Genomic DNA, 17,845 nt, shown 5'->3' with positions numbered 1-17,845 from the left:
TAATGTTATTTCCTTCATTTTCTTTTGCTTTGTAATTACAATTTTGCAATTGGTAGGTGTCCGTTTTGAAACACATTTGTATAAAACAGAGGCCCTACAATGTGACGATTGCTTCTATAATCCAGTCATCTCTGGTTGCATATAACCTGCCAAGCAAGTTGGTTTTCTTTTTAAATTCATTTGCTTGTAACTGATGGGATAAACAAATGATCTGATAGCCTTGTTTTGGCAGGGGCATGATAGCAGTAAGGAGCCATCATTGATTGGGTATCAGGCAGAGACCCATAAACATCCTCATCTCAAGCAATTGAATGCTTGATAAGCATTGATCCAAATTGTAGATAGATATTTACTTCAGTGACACTAAAAAGTCAAGCTCTAAAAGTGACTTGAAGTAGATGTCCACTTGGAGAGACCTTAGAATGAAGCCTACACAGGTAGTCTTTTCCCTGCCCGGTGTGATTTGAAAGCAGAATTACTTGAAAAGATGTATATGTGTGTGTGTGTGTGTGTGTGTGTGTGCGCACGCGCGTGCGCGCTTGCATGCATGTGCATTTTTGTTTTGTTTTGTGATCCTGAGAGCCAGGACCTCAGACATGATGACATTTAACCCTCAGGTCAAGATGTTAAAGCTACTGGCACAGTCTGATTATGATGATTATCAGTGCAGAAGTGTTTCCTAGGTCGTTCACTCTGTTCTCACCCACCAAGTCCCCCAAATGAAATAAGGTTTAGCAACCGTGTTTCAGTTCCTATGCTTTAATTTGCCCCTTTACAGATTACTTTTACTAAGGACTTCCTCTCTTCTAACTCTTGTGCTATTTCACTATTTAAGTATGTAATTAACTAGTGGGTAGTATGTGCCCATGAGTACTGGTGCCTGCAAAGGTGTCAGATGTGGCTGGAACTGTATACAGGCAGTGTGAACCACCAGTGAGACCCCAAGAACCAAACTCAGGTCCTCTAGAAGAGTGGTATGTCCTCTTAGCCTCTGAGCCATCTCTCCAGCCCTATAACTGAACTTCATATTAAAACACAAATCATGTCCCATTGCAGTAAGGATGATTGGCCTCTATTTTGTATCTTTGTGTTCTAGTAAATAATTTTCATTATATTTTATAAAAATATTTGTGACAAATTGAAAATAGTAAAAATATTTGTTCTTTGACACAGGTACTCTGAAAGTACTGCATTGGATGTACATAGTGCATTCACACAATCCAGTGCTGCACTGCATTTAAAATGCTTTTTATTACATTTATTTATTTATGTATTTATCTATATATTTATTTTATTTAGGGTTTTCAAGATAGGGTTTCTCTATGTAGTCTTGTTTGTCTTAGAACTTGGTCTGTAGACCAGGCTAGCCTGAAACTCACTTGCCTATGCCTCCCAAGTGCTGTCATTAAAGGCGTGCGCCATTACCACCCATCCAGCTGCTGCTGCTGCTCCTTCTTCTTTCTTCTTCTTTTTGGTTTTGGTTTTATTGTATTTTATTTATTTATTTATTTATTTATCTGTGTACTAGTAGCAGGAGGTAGCTCTCTCCTTTCACCATGTTGGTCCTGGGAATGAATTCAAGATTGTTAAACTTGCAGAAGGCCTTAATACCTAGTGAACCATTTTGCTGGCCCTTAGCGTGCTTTTTAAATAAGTAATGCCCCTATGAACTAATCTCCTGGATACATTGCTGTTTTATTTTTTAGTAAATAAAACTTCTGTAGTGTGTCTGAATTTATTTAAGGAGCAGTTTTAAATATACTGAAAAATACATACCTGCTTATAAAGCAATACAACAGAAGTCTAAGCATATGTTCATCATCCGTGAGTAGGGAAACATGACATTCCACATACAAGGGTGTAAATGTTTTATGTGATTATAAAATGATATTAATCATTAAATGTGATACAAGTATTTTTTGATACCAAATATTTATAGTAAAATAAACTTGGTATAACTACAAAGACAGAAACATGTCTTTAAATCAGAAAGGTAGTTTAATATTCTTAGTGAAATAAATATTCCTGTTACATAGAACTTAAAAACTCAACCCCTTTTGAATGTTGCATAACTATTTTAGGACTACTATGCTTGAACTGAGGGATGAAGGAGACTAATGACTATGTTGTTTTCACTGATTTCTAGTGTGAACAAATAAAATACATGTGTAAAATCAACAAAATTAGATTAAAATCCTATAAAGCTTGCTTTGAATTAAACTATTGGTATAAGCTTGTGATACAGTTTATCTTTAAGTGTGTGTGTGTGTGTGTGTGTGTGTGTGTGTGTGTGTGTGTCTTATTAGTCATTTTTCCCTTATGGTAAGAGATCTTCAAAGGGCTTATTTTGTTTTGTAATTTTGACGTTCCAGTCCAGATCAGGCACATGCGTTGCTCTGGGTCTCTGCTGGTCCTTGTGGGCCAGGCACAGTGGTGCAAGCTGTCACCTAATAGCCATGACACAAGAAGAATAATGCTAGATGACCCAGTGTCTCCAGATGACCTGGGAGGTGCCCCTAATGACCTAGAGCCTCCCTGTAGCTTTCAGCTAGGTAAAGGTCTCACTGCCTCCCAGTGTGTCACCCCTTCACCAAACAGTCCTCTCAGACAAAAGTAAGCCAAACCATAGCACCAGCTTAACTCACTGAGAATGATTAGAAACAATCCCTGACCCAGATTCAAAGGCTGTGGTCTCTAGCATTCCCAACCACCAGGAACCAGAACTCTTAAAGAAATGCATAGTTTCAGATCTGCAGCAGGCTTAGAACAACCCAGAATCACTTTCCTCTTTAAAATGAAAGAGTAAAGGCTCAGGAAAAAAAGATTTAAGAACCAACCTAAGTAGCCTCCAATGGTGATTTGAACAGCAGGAGGGAGAATATCTCTAGTTTGTTGAGCATCAAATGTATGTGTCAATTCATATGTTTATAATAATACTGTAAAGCAACAAAAATGTATTACTTTGAGTGATCACAGGATCTACTTGATTATACAAGATAATAAGTAGAGGGAAGGAACTTCCTGGCTAAGTTTACTGTTTTAGTATGCTTATGTATATGCCCAGAAAGAGGACAAAGGATTAGAAGAATGTACCCTGGTAAAGGTGGGTTTTAGCATTTCTTAAAAGAATTACATAATGTTTTGTTATCTTGTTGACTTTGTTTTTCAATATTTGTATGTTGTTTGGGTTTTTTAATTTTGTGAGTTGTTTTAATTTTAACCTTTAAAATACAGCTTTATCTAGCTCAAAATTGTACTAACATATAGATTATTATCTTCATGTATTCTGATTTTTTTTCTTTAGGCCTTCAAACAAGCTGGAAATATGGGAGGACCTAAAGATAATAAGTAAGCCCAAATATTCTGTATTGTAGCGCATCCTTGAGCTCTATGTAACAGGAGCTTTTTGTTTGCATCATAGTATGTACATGACTCTTCTTTTCCTATCTCATTGAATAATCAGGTTTAAACCTAAGTATTCATAAAGCAAGGAGGTCAGTGTCTTTCTAGACAATACTTGTTTGTGATGGTGGTGATATCGTTGTTTTAAGGTATGGTATAAAAACTGTATGTGCTTACGTTAGGTATTATATTGTCAATGTATTTTAAAGGAATTTTTTTATCCAGCCCAAATAGCAACTTTAATTTCATATTTTACACAAAATTTCATTAGTAATAAAAATTTTATTCAAAAAACATCCCTAGGCCTTTTATATACTTCTCAAACCTTTATACCAGCAGGCTTTCCTATCTCTTCATCTGTTTCAGCTGCCATATCTCCCAGGTGATGCGTGAGTCTCCCCTGCTGGAAGACAGCGTAAACTTGTCGAGTGTCCCACATTTGCTTCCAGCTGTTGCCCTTTCTCACGTGCCCTGTGAACAGCTATTTCAAAATTCTCTTTCTTCATTTCTTTGCGCCTACTCACTCTTTGGTACTATACCCTAGTTTCTGCTCTTGTCTCTACCTAAGCAGTCCTCATAGGCACCAGAAGTAGGCTCTGTGCTTCTGAATCCACTGGGCTTTTTCAACTGGCCACACCGTTTGACACCTTCTCTGCGCTGAACACCGCATTGGGCTGCTGAGAGGCAAATCTCCCTGTTTTCCTATCCTCTCTACCTTATCCAAATCTCTACTGGCCTTCACTTTTACCTGTCACTGAAAGCAGGAGTTCTTCCATACTCCACCTTTCTAAGCTCGAAGCTAGCTCTCGGGACTTCTGAATTCTAAAGATACAACTTACTCAAGCCTTGCTTTATCTTGTCCCATCCACACACCCGTGCTGGAGAGAGACCCAGCGCCTCACTAGGCAGGCATATACCAACAGAGTTACATGCCCAGATTGCTTGCCTTTCCCAGCTTCTAACCTAGAATTGCTTTGCCCAATTCATATTTATAAGTAGTACTTCAGCTGAGAAATCCTACCTAGTCAAGCTTGACACTAGCCTGCTATCCCAACACTGAGACCTACCTTAGCTACAGAGTAAGACCCTGTTTAAAAACAAGACTGGGGAGGGAGGGAGGGAGACATCAATTATCAAATGTATATTATAAAGAGATACATTAAGTATAAAATATTTTAAATTGGTATATTTTGTGCTTAATCTATTTACTGTTATATTTGCTAAGGTTAACTTATTAAAAAATAGTCAAAGGAATAGGTCATGATTTTTTACATTTATTGATGTTTTAGTCACAATGCCAAAGGGTTTCTCTTCTCTCTGAAGGTTTCACAAGAAGTATTGTAGCTGTATATAGCACGTGTATGCTGGTGGTTCTTTTGCGAGTCCAGTTAAACATAATTGGTGGATATATTTACCTGGATAATGCAACAGTTGGCAAAAATGGCACTGTAAGTTTAACAGACTTGAGCGTACATGAGTCTTTGTCTTTTAAGAGGTTCAACTTTTAACTAAATATTACTTATTCTGAGTACTTTGAACTATTAATCAGCTCTGAGAAACAGACTTTAAAGAATGTTAAGCTCCTTTGACTCTATTTCTGTTCTGCACAGAGCATTCTGGCTCCTCCAGATGTACAGCAGCAGTATTTATCAAGTATTCAGCACCTCCTTGGAGATGGTAAGATTCCAATCTGCTGGAAGCACGTCTTTATTATTGAGGAAGGTTTTAAGTGAACAAGGCTCTGTTTTCCTTTTAATTTTGCTTTTTTGTTTGACAGGCCTGACAGAGTTGGTCACTGTCATTAAACAAGCTGTACAAAGGATCTTAGGAAGGTATGCTATGTCCTCTGTCTTTTCTGACTTCCTGGTTCTAGTGATAAAAGAAAAGTTAGAGCTGCTCATGGTGGCACACAGTTCTGTCATCCCAGGTACTCTGAGGCTGAGGCAGGAGGATCCCAAGTTCAGGGCTTACAAAAAAGGCCAGCTTCATCAAATTAATGGACTCTGTCTCCAAGTTTATAAATAGAGAAAAAGTAGGTGTGGAATGGGCATATGTAGAGCATTTATTTGCTCTGTATGCTTGAGGTCTCTGATTCCTCAGTACTGCAGAGCGAAGCAGAGAATGGCATGACTGTCCTAGGGAAACTGGGTAACACGATGCAGACACCAACCCTGCGTATGTGTTACAGTCTACTAGATCATTATCAGCCTTTTCACACTGGGGAATATTTTTCATATTTTATTGTTTATTGACTGATTTCCAAACAAATTAGAAATATAAAAAATACTTCTTTAAAAATCTGCCTACCTGTCCCTTATACTAATAAGACCTATAATTGTGACAGGGCTTTCCTTGTGAAATCTGTGTGAAGGCTTACTGTGGCTCTGGAGTAATGTCCTTATCTGGTGGCTGGCTTCCCAGTGCATTCCAGTCCAGCAGCATAAGGTTAGACTAAGTAGTGCAGGCTGTCACATGCCAGCTTCCTGGGAAAGGAGTGTTAGGAAGAATGACCTGTCATTTCAGTTTATCTAATGCAATCTCCTCTATTTCCAGTGTTTCTCTTAAACATTCCTTGTCCCTTTTGGACTTGGAGCAAAAACTAAAAGAAATCAGAATTCTTGTTGAGCAACATCGGACTTCTTGGAATGATAAAGATGTGTCCCGGTCTTCACTGTGCCAGTACATGATGCCAGATGAGGAGACACCATTGGCAGCTCAGGTACTTCATTCATAGCCCTTTCTAAATGTCTAACTTACACTCCATATTTCATAAACCTGTTACTCTCTCTTGAATTATGGATTTCTGAGTCTTACACTTCAAGAATTTAAATAAAGCCCTAAACATTAGAAAAGCTGTAATATAATTTATAATAGCACATAATCTTGGGTATTTAGCAGATTTTTATTGAGTCATTGTTAGGTTTCAAGCTCTTTGATATATGCTGTGAATAAAGAGGACAATATAAGTTCATTGCATTTTGGGAACATAAGAGACAAGTTCAGTTAGCGTAGCTAGCAGTGTTTATAGAGATTGCACAGAACCTAGAGGAAAATCATACTAGCGACAAGATCATGAAGAGTTTTGTGCAGTTAGATAAAAAATTTTCACTTCATTTGCAGAAATAAATTTTAATGAAACTAGGAATACATTCAACTTAAATTCATGGCCTCTTTTTCTTTGTTACAAATATATTTAATGTTAATACATTAAATATTAATATATATGTACTGTCATACACACACATACACATGCATGATTGAAAAATAAAACCTTTTTTAAAAGAATGAATAATATCTATAGGTCGACAACCAGAAGGAAGCTCTAGCCCGTCAACTGAGAAGCAAACAAGGCCTGGTATAATACTAGTGTTGCTGTGCCCTGGTGCGCCCCAAGCAGGTGCTGCGGAAGTGTCTCACTAAGCAATACAAATGCCAGGGAGTTTTGTTATAGACTCAGGTTATGGAACTAGTGTTTAAATTAGTAAGCTTTGTACCTTTATAGGTTCAGCTGAATGCATTTTTTGCCATTGGAAAAGAATAGCTCTGACATGTAGCTGGAGAAGCCTGGGACAGTTTGCTCAGCAGGGAAGCCCTGTACACTACACTGTTCATTATCATTGCTCAAGAGTTTTCTCTTTGCAAGGAGACTTGAATGATGACCTGTTTGGGTGCTGAGAGAGACTACATGATTAAACAAGCAAGCAAGAAAAAGAACAATGGAAGGAGGAAAGGAAAGGAAAGGAAAGGAAAGGAAAGGAAAGGAAAGGAAAAAGGAAAGGAAAGGAAAAAGGAAAGGAAAGGAAAAAGGAAAGGAAAGGAAAAAGAAAAGTTGTGGCCCATCAAGGGAGTTTTATGAGTGTAAGGAGAATAGGTGGGACAAAATTAATGAAAGAGCCAGCCATGTTGTGTCTCAGGAGGCAGGAGGATCACTACGTTTTAGGCCAGCTTGGGCTCCATAGGGAGACCTCATTTCAAACAGAAGAGAGAAATTTATGAAAGAAATTAGCAAATTATTATAAAGTAGGATCTCAGTAAAATGCAACAAGAGAATTTAAAAAGTCTAAACTCAGAAATCTGCCTGTCTCTGCCTCCTGAGTGTTGGGATTAAAGGCGTGCACCACCACCAGCCTGGTCTACAGAGTGAATTCCAGGACAGCCAGGGCTACACAGAGAAACCCTGTCTTGAAAAACAAACAAACAAACAAACAAAAAGTCTAAACCCATAAAACAATTTCCAAATTTTAGAATTCAACAGTGGTACAAAATAAAAAGGATGTACGGGATTAGATCCAGAGTGGGGACAGGATTGAGGACTGAGACATGACACTTAGGATGAAACAAGGGACCTCACGATAGTTAGAATAAAAAGAAAGGGACCAAGACGGGAAAGAAAAACAAGAAACCTCACACATCCTAATAAAATGTCTCAGTATTTGAAGAAGTGTGAGCTGGTCTGTGCTCGGTGTGTAGGATAAGTGTGTGGTGCATCCATGTAAGTGTGTAGGTGGTATACAGACATGTGTAGACCAGAGCAGGTGTGTCTTCCTCTGTTGCTCTGAACTGTACTGCACTGAGATAGGCTTTCACTGAACCTGGAACCCAGCGTTCTGGCTAGGTCTGCTGGCCAGCAGTTCTGAGATGCACTTGCCTCTGTCCTCAGTGCTTGGGTTAGAGGCATGGGGAGCCTTACCTGGATTTTCACAGGAGCACTGGGAGTTCACACCCATTCTGCAGGCTTGTGGTGCAAGGACACTGATCTACTGAGCCAGCATTCTGTCCCCTATTAGTCTTAACATCTGCTACTTATCTTTATGGGTGCCAGAAACATCCAAACAGACCAAATAAAGAAAGCTTTACAAAGTGTTCTTCAATTCATGTTTTAAATGCTGCCTACATATTTACATAAACCTTTATATGTATGTAGTTTGTCATTTGGCAGGTTTTAATTTTTGTTGACAAAGCAGAGATAATCAAGTTTGCCGAATGCTTGAGTGTTTAATGTGATTACTTCATTCATGGCTTTGTAATATTTGCACCTCTGAAGTGTAGATTTTTGATTTTACAGGCCTATGGGCTTTCTCACAGAGATATCACCACTATTAAACTTCTCAATGAGACAAGAGACATGCTGGAAAGGTATGTAGAGTGCATATAAATGGTGCCTGTATTTTTGATGTAAATAAGACTATTTTCTAGTATTTCCTAAGCAAATATTTAATATATTATCTGAAAATTAAAATTTTGATCTCTTCCCCTCCTTTAGGTAGGATTTCCTATCTAAAGTAGAAGGAAGCAGTTGTGTACTTCAAGTATATCCCGCATTCCTTACTGGCCTCTCCTATCCATGTTCCCTGATTCTTGATACTCTCTCTCCCTTGTCACCCCTCTCCCAACCAATAGTCTTACTTGTTTCCCTAGACAGCTTCTCTTCTTCTTTCATGCCACATATCTATACACTATTTTATGTGTGTATATAAAATGTAGGACCCACTAGTGAAAATGTATTTTTCTTCCTAAGACTGGCTTCATTTACTTAATATGATTAGCTCTAGTTTTATCCATCTTCCTCCAAACATTACTCCTTTGTCTATACACCACATTGTCTGTACTATCCTTCCATCCCTCTGTTGATGCACACCTAGGCTGGGTTGCATGACTGAGCCATTGTAAATAGTGCTGCAGTAAACATGTGTGTGCAGGTGCCTGTGTGGCACGCTGACTGGGACCCTTTGGATAAACACTCAGAAGGGGCATAGCCACATCACACGATGGGTCTACTTTTAGTCTTTGAGGACCCTCCATGCTGGTTTCTATACTGGCTAGATTTGTTTGTGTTCTTGCCAGCTGACATTTTAAAAATACATTGTATAAAATGCATATTAATATGAAACAAATCTAATGAGTAGTCTCATGATGTTAGGCTAAACATTACAACTCATTTTTATGCTGAATTTTGAAAAACTGATAAATTTAGACAGTTTTCATGTTATGAAAAGTGGATTGTGACTAGAAATGTTAATGATTCTCAAAAGCAATCACATAGTTATGGGGGGGGGCTGTGTTTTGTTTATTTGTTTTGCCCACTAGGAATCTAAAAAGTGTTATACTTCTTTTTTTATCTAGTCCAGATTTTAGTACAGTTTTGAATACCTGTCTAAACAGAGGCTTCAGTCGGCTTCTAGACAACATGGCTGAATTCTTTCGACCCACTGAGCAGGACCTACAACATGGTAACTCCATAAACAGGTAACTTGGAATGTAAAACATTATAATATGGACATATGCTCTTAAAATGTGATGCTTTGAATATGTTTATATTGTTATGCCAGATAAAAAGAAATCTTAGGGAGCTAGAAAGGTGGCTCAGAGGTTGAGAACACTAGCTGTTCTTCCAGAGGACCCGAGCTCAGTTCCCAGCACCCACATGGCAGCTCACAACTGTCTGCAACTCCAGTTCCAGGGGATCCAACACACTCACACAGACAGACATGTATGCAGGCAAAACACAAACATACATAAAATAAAAATAAGTAACTTTTTGTTATAAAAAAAGAAATCTTAGGTGATAAACGGCACCCCGAGTTTCAGCAAATTAAACTCTTCTAACCCAATGACTACTTTATTGACAAAAGTTCCTTCTGAATTTAATAATCAAATTTGCATTTTCTCCCCATACTTTTGCTACTACAGTGAAGTGTTTGCCTCTAGAAACTACCATTTTATTAAGTCAAAATCCATTTTTCTTTAATTCCTTAGACTTAAAAGCTGGAACAGTAGTCATTATTGACCTGAATTAATATTCAATGGTCTGAGCATGGCAATAACAGACACTCTGGTAGATTCTTGTTCAATGAATTATTTTCTTATCGTTATATTTTATTTATATTCCAATAATTATTTTCAGAAAGGCTTAAATATATTCATTTTATGTCATTATAGAATTGAGAATACCTAGTTGGTTCAATTATTAGTAATGTTTGTCATTTCTGTTACTACATAATGGGCCTTTGTTGTTGGGACTTATCTTTAGGGGATATCTAATGTAATTGTTAGCCTAGGCCTAGCAAGGTATTTTTTGGCTGGTTCTTGGGGACCCTTCTTTATTATGTGGGAAAGGGTAATTTGCCCTTAATGTTGAGTGTTTGGAGCGCTCAGAGTAGTAAGGTTTACTCTTAAAACAATTTATACCTACCCTTAAAAATAGATTTCAGCTAATCTTATATACTCTCTGTAGCCAAGAGACTCCAATTAATGGATTTCCAGTAAAACCTGTACTTGTCGAAGTACCAGTTATTCCCCCAGGTGAGGTAAAGAATTGCAATAGTTGGATCCAGAATTGCAATAGTCCTAGGCCAGCCAGGGCTACAAAGAAAGACCCTGCTTTAAAAACTAATGTTTATAATTGTATTAATTTGTGTGAACATGCACATATGTCTGTGCGTCTGCATGGGGGGAGGCATCTTTCTGGTAAGGTGGGTATTGGGAATCAAACTTGGGTTGTTAGGGCTTTTTTTGCTGAGCTATCTCACTAGCGTTTGGTTCATTTTCTTAAATAGCTATGATGTCTACAACCTCCATACCATGTTGTATAACAGCGATGACATACAACATGAGGGAAGTGTTAATAAAAGTGCTGAAGGATGAAGTTGACTGTAGATATGAAATAGGAAACCATAGATGGGAAGCATGCAGTGTGTGCTGAGAGAAGTAAAAGAACACATGGCCACTAAGGGGAGACTCCAAATGTAACTGAAACATGAAGTTCCAGTTGAATGTAGCAAGTGCTGGTCGTGCAGGAGGGGGAGATGATGCTGTAGGCATTCAGCAGGCGGCTGGTCAAGAGCTGCTGTAGTTGGAGTGCAGCTTAGTGTGTGAGATCAAGTATCTGTTTATGTTACAACCTGTCATTCTTTTCATTTTTAAACATTTGTTTTAGTTTACAAATTAATTCTTTAATATTACGTTTGCACATGTGTTATTATATGCCTTCCATGTGCTAGTGCTTGAGGAGGCCAGAAGAGAGCTTTAGAACCTCAAGAACTGGAGGTCCACATGGTTGTGAGCTGCCTGATACGCTGCTGGGAATTGTACCCTAGTCCTCTGCAGGAGCAGTCAGTGCTTTTAACCTCTGAGCCATCTCTCCACCTCCCACCTTAGAGCATAAATAACCTTAAGATTTTTCAAGTGATGAGAGTAAATAAAAGCTAATTTAGGTCTAAAGGCAAGGAAGGCTGAATGGACAATAACCTGATTGACATCAGAATATAGAATTTTAGTTATAATTCAACATTATTACTAACAGGAATAATATCAAAAATGAAAGAAAGACTAAGTGTTAGGAAAACTATTACCGTGAACTTAACAATAACATGTTAATAAAACACTGCCTGCAGGATGGCTCTGTAGGTAAAGGCACCTGCTGCCAAGCCTGCTGCCCCAAGTTCAATTCTTGAAACCTGCAAGGTGTGAAGAAAGAATTGATTCTTCCAGTTTGTACTCTTACCTTCCCTTGTACATGCACACACACACACACACACACACATATATGTACAGTAAATAAATAATAAAAATGTTGGCAGGACAAAAGTCATACTTACTTTTGAAAAGGCATAGAATAAGAAATTTGTTGCATCTTACTGTAAATAAAAATTGATATAATAAAAATTGAAATCAAAAGCAAATATGCTTATTGATGAAACAGGATGGTTTTATTAAATTCAGAAACAGAATTAAAATTGTCTATGTTGGGATGTTCAGATGTACTTTTGCGTATTCTGATGAATGTAGAAAGACTCGGAAATGACCAGTCTTGAAGAGCAAAATTTAGGAGCACCATTGAATTTTCTAATATTTATTTTTAAGACAGACAAGAAATAAGGTGATAAATGACTCATAATTTTCTGTTAAGTATATTTTTTCAAAATGTAAGATCATTTTTAACTGGAAAAATAATGTTTGAACTTTAAACGGGTTAAATTCTTCACCTAACATCAATCAATAGAAATTATCAAAATACTACTGAGAGCCCACAGGAGACTGGAAGGCAGCTCTGTTGGTATAATGTTGTCATGTGATAGTTAAAGTTAACCTGGTCAGATAATGACTGACAGTTCACAGGAGTAAAGACTTACCATGTGTTTGCCTGTCCTGTGGACCTAGGACAAGAGTGTGGGGTGTGGGAGAGGTACTGCGGCAGGACTTCTCACAGGGTAGGGAGACCAGAGGCAGCTGACATGGTTACTGAAGACATTACACATGTACCCTTTGACCCGGAACTCTGTTTACACAGATAAATCAAATAAATATTGAAAAAACAGGCAAGAATGTGAGTGCTGGCTCTAGGAAGCTGGTGATAGTGTGATTGCACATATGAACTACCACCTAATTATTGAAAACAGCAGACAGAGACGTAGAAAGGTTCTTATGACAAAAATATGATAGAGCTTTAAGTTGAAAAAGAATAAAAAAATATAAAAATATATAAAAATTGCCAGAAGAAAATATCCACAACATCAACTATAGCTGTTACTTTTAGATAGGGAACTTATATTTTGGTTTTCTATTAATATACTTTTATAAGCATTCTTCAATGATATGTGTATACTGTTATAATTAACATGTTAAATGCCTGTGTATAATTTAGAAAATAACTGCTGTGGTAATTTGTTTTCAGTCTGTCCAGTGTCAGCCTGCCTTTAGCTAAGATAATTCCCATAGTGAACGGGCAGATCCATTCAGTTTGCAGTGAGACACCTAGTCATTTTGTGCAGGTAAGTGAGACGCTTGGGTGTACTGAAAACACGCTGTGTTCATGGTTGTTTCCAAAACGATAGTACACTCCCTGCTGGCATCATCCCTTTGAAATAGAGCTTGTAACCGTATTCTGAGTGGTCGCTTGCCCACAAGAGCAGCTGTGCTCGACAGCAAATGCATGGTAATACCTTTCCCCTGCTGTCCGACGCTAGTTAGACTGCGCTCCGGGAGGATGTCCTGGGGATTGGCCACATTTTGGAGCATCATACTTTGCATTAACAATGCATTTCTTCATAGTTTGAAAAAAATTTAAAATATATGGTAAACAAGATGTTTCCATAACTAATAAAATAGCTGCTAATAGTGCCTCAACAGTCTGCTCACTAAACCAAACTATTACAGCTCCATTGCTTCTTTCCTCTGGAAAGCATTTTATTAAAAGGATAACTTTGAATCTGTGTATTTTTTTTTAGTCAGTGTTAACTTGAGAAGTGTACTGTAAGTTTAAAAGGTTTTACAGTATGGCTCAGTAGCAAACTGCTGTAGTGATTTGTTCTTCAGAGTCTAAGTCCTCCATGTCCACAGGACAGCTCCCTGGTGTCGTTGTCTGCAACAATGGAATGTGCGGTCCTGGGGCAATGCAGAGCAATGATAAGGGCTCCTGTCTCTGTGAGTCATTAGCCTGTCCTTTAGACCCAGGTGGCTCTGCCCTGTGCTCCCTGGTCACACCTCCCAAACCTAAGAGCTGGCCAGTCACACTACAGAAGAACCAGTAATGAAGGCTGATGACATGTCACTGAGCTGTAAGCCTTACACAGTTTTTCTGCTTCTGCCAACATCTCTAGCATGACCCAGAAACATCCATTTTATCAAATTCATGAGACTACAACAACGTATAATATACAGCAGCCACAGTTTGAAGGCTTAAGTAATTTTGTACATTGTATTTTGATTCAAACCCATATAACTGATAATCAAAACAAAATGTTAAGTTTTATTGTCTGCATTTGTAGTCGTGATTTTAAATAAGGACCCATAGGCTTTACTAGACAGCAAATGGACCCCTGGTAGTGAAGGCTGCAATGTCTTTCCTGTTCACCTTCAGATATTTATTCCAGCTTCTCAGGACGTGCTTTCCGTTGGTCTTCATTAGGATTTACAGACATGACCGACCTCAGGAGCCCAAGAAAATGAGGGGAAAGTTTATTTGATACCTATGGAAATAGAAAGCTCAAACTCACACAGGAACAACTGAAAGATAATAAGTAAAGATAAAAGCATAGTACTGTCCCTGAATTTAGGGACATAACTATCTTGATGTTCATGTTTTTGTTTTCCTCATGTAGCATCAAACTGTGTTTTTTGACTTGAGAAAACTACAGAGACAATGAAAAAAAAAAATAACAGGAAAATCCCTCATGTGAGGGCCAAGTCTGGTAACTCAGTCCACAGTGTAAATGGTGGCAGAGCACTTGCAACAGAACTAGTGAGGTGTAGACGCAAACTGAATATCTAAACCCAGGAATGTAGCAGGCAGCTCCATACCCACACAAGAACAAGGAGTTAGGAGCCATCAGCTTGATTTAGTAAAGGGGTGCAGGGGCTTGTCGGGGGTTCCATTCAATGGTAAATGTGGGTTTTTGTTTATTTATTTATTTGTGTGAATAGTTCAGATGGAGACAGCCGGACACTCCTCTGTGTCCATCGCCATGTCACTGGGCCCTGCTTGTGCTCTGGGTTTTAGTTATAGAAAAACCTCTAAGCTTAAGACATTTATGTATTTTTCATTTACACAATAAAATAATGTAAGCAGCAGCTGGGTGTGACGATGCACATCAGTAGCCCTGGCACTCAGGCTGAGGCGGGAGCCACGACCAGTGTGGGCTACACCAAGACCTGTGCCAAAACCAAGCAAACACACCTTAGCATCTAAGTACTGGAGTCAGTTTACACTTGTCGGAGGGCTGTGGATGCCTGAGGTGCATTGCAGCTGTAGTGCAGAAGTGCAGAAGCAGCCTCAGGAGAACAGGCACAGACAGGAAAACACACACACACACACTTTTAAAATTTTTAATTTAATCTTTTTTTACACTCTAGATTTTATCCCTTCGCTGTCCACCCTCTGACTGTTCCACATCCCATACCTCCCCCACCCACCTCAATCTCCATAAGGATGTCCCCACCCCCACCCTCACCCTACCAGACCTCCCTACTCCCTGGGGCCTCATGAGTTCACTTCCTATCATTTTAAGGGAAAACACTTTATAGTTCTCAAAATACATTTAAAAGAAAATGTAGGAGATAGCAATGTTGTCTTTCTAAACTGATAAGATGTAACGGAAGTTGTAATAACTTCCACAACTGTCCTAAGAATTTGAAAAAGAATTTGAAGACAAATTTCCCTTTCCCATTTAAGACTGACGCAGTTTGAGCCTGTGGTCCTACTTCAAGGAAACATGACATTTCAGTTAATTAAAACAAAAGGTGATTTCTTCCCACAGCTTTAGATTCACCAGCAGGAGATTGAGAGCCTCTGCTATAAAGTGTATGCTTATGGTTTGTGTATATGTGCTCATATAAAATAGACATATACTACATATATAAGAATTATTTGCTATATTTTCTAGAAATAAGAAACTGACCAGGATTTCCTCTGATTTAGTATAAGGAAAGCACCCCTTCTCTTAGTTTCTCCTTGTTCCTGAGTACACAAAACTTCAAGACAGATGCATTGCACACCATCTAACTTCTTACAAACTGTTCTGTCATCCTTGTCACCAGGATCTGCTGATGATGGAACAAGTGAAAGACTTTGCTGCTAATGTGTACGAAGCGTTTAGTACCCCCCAACAACTGGAGAAATGATTGTTTTCTTTCAAGAAAAACTACAGCGGATTCAGCTACACTAAAAAGTACTCTGAATAAATCACCTACACAATTTGCAACCAAATGCCTAATAAAGTCTGTTCTTGAGCAAAGTCTTCATTTCATAATGAAGTAGATTCATTTAGCACCTTACTGTATTTTTAATTCATCAGCAGTCTACTTCATCAGGTGTATCTGACTGGTGCACAAGTTACATCAGGCTCAATCATGATTTCTTAAAGTCTGGAGAGCTGATCCAAACCAACTAGGTACTTCCATCCGTATATGGAATGGAATGTGGTGTCCTTTCACCCATAGAATGAGGGAAGATGTGTCTTGAAAAGTAGATCTAGGAGTGGTGGACTCTGAAATTAGGATGTTTAACTAACTATGAAGTTTCCTGGACTCGGAAGTAAGCAAGAGCAAGCCAGATTCTCTCCGGCCACCCTGATAAGGCACATGTGATTTGCTTGAACATACTTGCCAGGGGGCTTATCACCAAGGAGTCAGTGCATTTGAACCCTGTGATCAACTCTTCTTTACTGTTGTTTCTTCAATATTTATTTACAGCATTTTCTAAAGCTTTGTTAGCAACCCTCAGAAGGTTGTATATAGATTTTCAGGCTAATGTTATGTCGCTTACTCACAATTATTAATAATTACAGAGGTTTATTCATTTGTGTATAAATTTAATAACTTTGTATTGATTTTGAGTATGATAACTTGTTGCAATAAACTATTTTAATAAAATATAGTTTTGTTTAGTTAATGCTTTTTAGCCATTAATTTATTTGTCCTTTAGTAATATTTTTTTTTATGAGAGCTTGCTAGTTTAAAGTTTTAACTGGTATATAGTTGGTGCTTTCTTATAACTTGTTTCTTTTTTTCAGAAAAACTAATTAAAAATAAATTATCTCTTGTCTGTAGCTTACCTGTGGTTCTTCATTGAGAAGGGCATTAAAGCAGAAGTGACTGAATCACGTGTCAGCAATAGATTATCTATATCTGGTAATAAATTGTTCTCACAACAGAGTTTTATGTCCTTGCCACATTAAACAGTATAGCTAAATAGGAGATGGTAGAAAATGAATTGTAAAGGCCTTTGTAAAGCTTGGCTGAGGTTTATAACAAGACAACCATGTATAAAAAAAAGAGGTCAGAAGAGACACACTTATTTTTAACATTCAATAAGATTTACTGATACTGTCATTTCTAACTGAGAAAGAACTTGCCTTTTGAAACATTAGGAGATGTATATATGTATGTATGTATGTATGTATGTATGTATGTATGTATGTATATGGAATAGGCCACGCATCTCATCCAAAAATGCTCAGGATTTCAACCAGAGAAACTTTGAGATCATGCAGTTGTAAAATTGTGTCAGAAGAAAATTGTCCAATAGAACATAATCTCACCTGGAGCCATCAGCACCTGCAGAGTCACAGGCATTGGCGAGGTGGCAAGGTTTAAAAGCATGGAAATAACCTATGCATTTAAAGTTAAGGATGCTGCATAGCTACTGATTCGCTCCTAATAGTGTTAGAACCCTCTTGTCTGAAACAGTTTGGTTAGAAAGTGATTTAAAACAGGCTAGGGGGCTGGAGAGACGGCTCAACGGTTAAGAGCACTGACTGCTCTTCCGAAGGTCCTGAGTTCAAATCCCAGCAACCACATGGTGGCTCACAACCATCTGTAATGAGATCTGATTCCCTCTTCTAGAGTGTCTGAAGATAGCAACACTGTATTTACAAGTATTTCCCATAGGATCTAGGCCTTGTCTCACTTTTCCGGGTGCATCTGTGTTCCCCAATAGTAATTACAC

At 38.2% G+C, this 17,845-nt stretch overlaps 1 protein-coding gene across 2 annotated transcripts in view; it reads left to right on the top strand.

Annotated features, from left to right (window-relative positions):
* Pex3 (peroxisomal biogenesis factor 3) overlaps positions 1-16,789 on the top strand; it is a 29,039-nt gene extending 12,250 nt beyond the window's left edge. For both annotated transcript variants that reach the window (XM_021174773.3, XM_021174772.2), the window contains exons 4-12: positions 3,305-3,348; positions 4,726-4,850; positions 5,013-5,079; positions 5,180-5,234; positions 5,956-6,121; positions 8,468-8,538; positions 9,526-9,648; positions 13,076-13,172; positions 15,937-16,789. In XM_021174773.3, the coding sequence (XP_021030432.1) occupies positions 3,305-3,348; positions 4,726-4,850; positions 5,013-5,079; positions 5,180-5,234; positions 5,956-6,121; positions 8,468-8,538; positions 9,526-9,648; positions 13,076-13,172; positions 15,937-16,020 (832 nt within the window). In that variant the 3' untranslated portion in view covers positions 16,021-16,789. The remainder of the gene's footprint in view (positions 1-3,304; positions 3,349-4,725; positions 4,851-5,012; positions 5,080-5,179; positions 5,235-5,955; positions 6,122-8,467; positions 8,539-9,525; positions 9,649-13,075; positions 13,173-15,936) is intronic.
* Positions 16,790-17,845: the final 1,056 nt, after the last annotated feature.

The sequence above is a fragment of the Mus caroli genome, unplaced genomic scaffold (assembly GCF_978045245.1).
Source record: "Mus caroli unplaced genomic scaffold, Mus_caroli_1 scaffold_9, whole genome shotgun sequence".
Taxonomy (NCBI): Eukaryota; Metazoa; Chordata; class Mammalia; order Rodentia; family Muridae; genus Mus; species Mus caroli.
The sequence above is the reverse complement of the archived record's forward strand: the minus strand, read 5'-3'. Positions and strand labels throughout refer to the sequence as shown.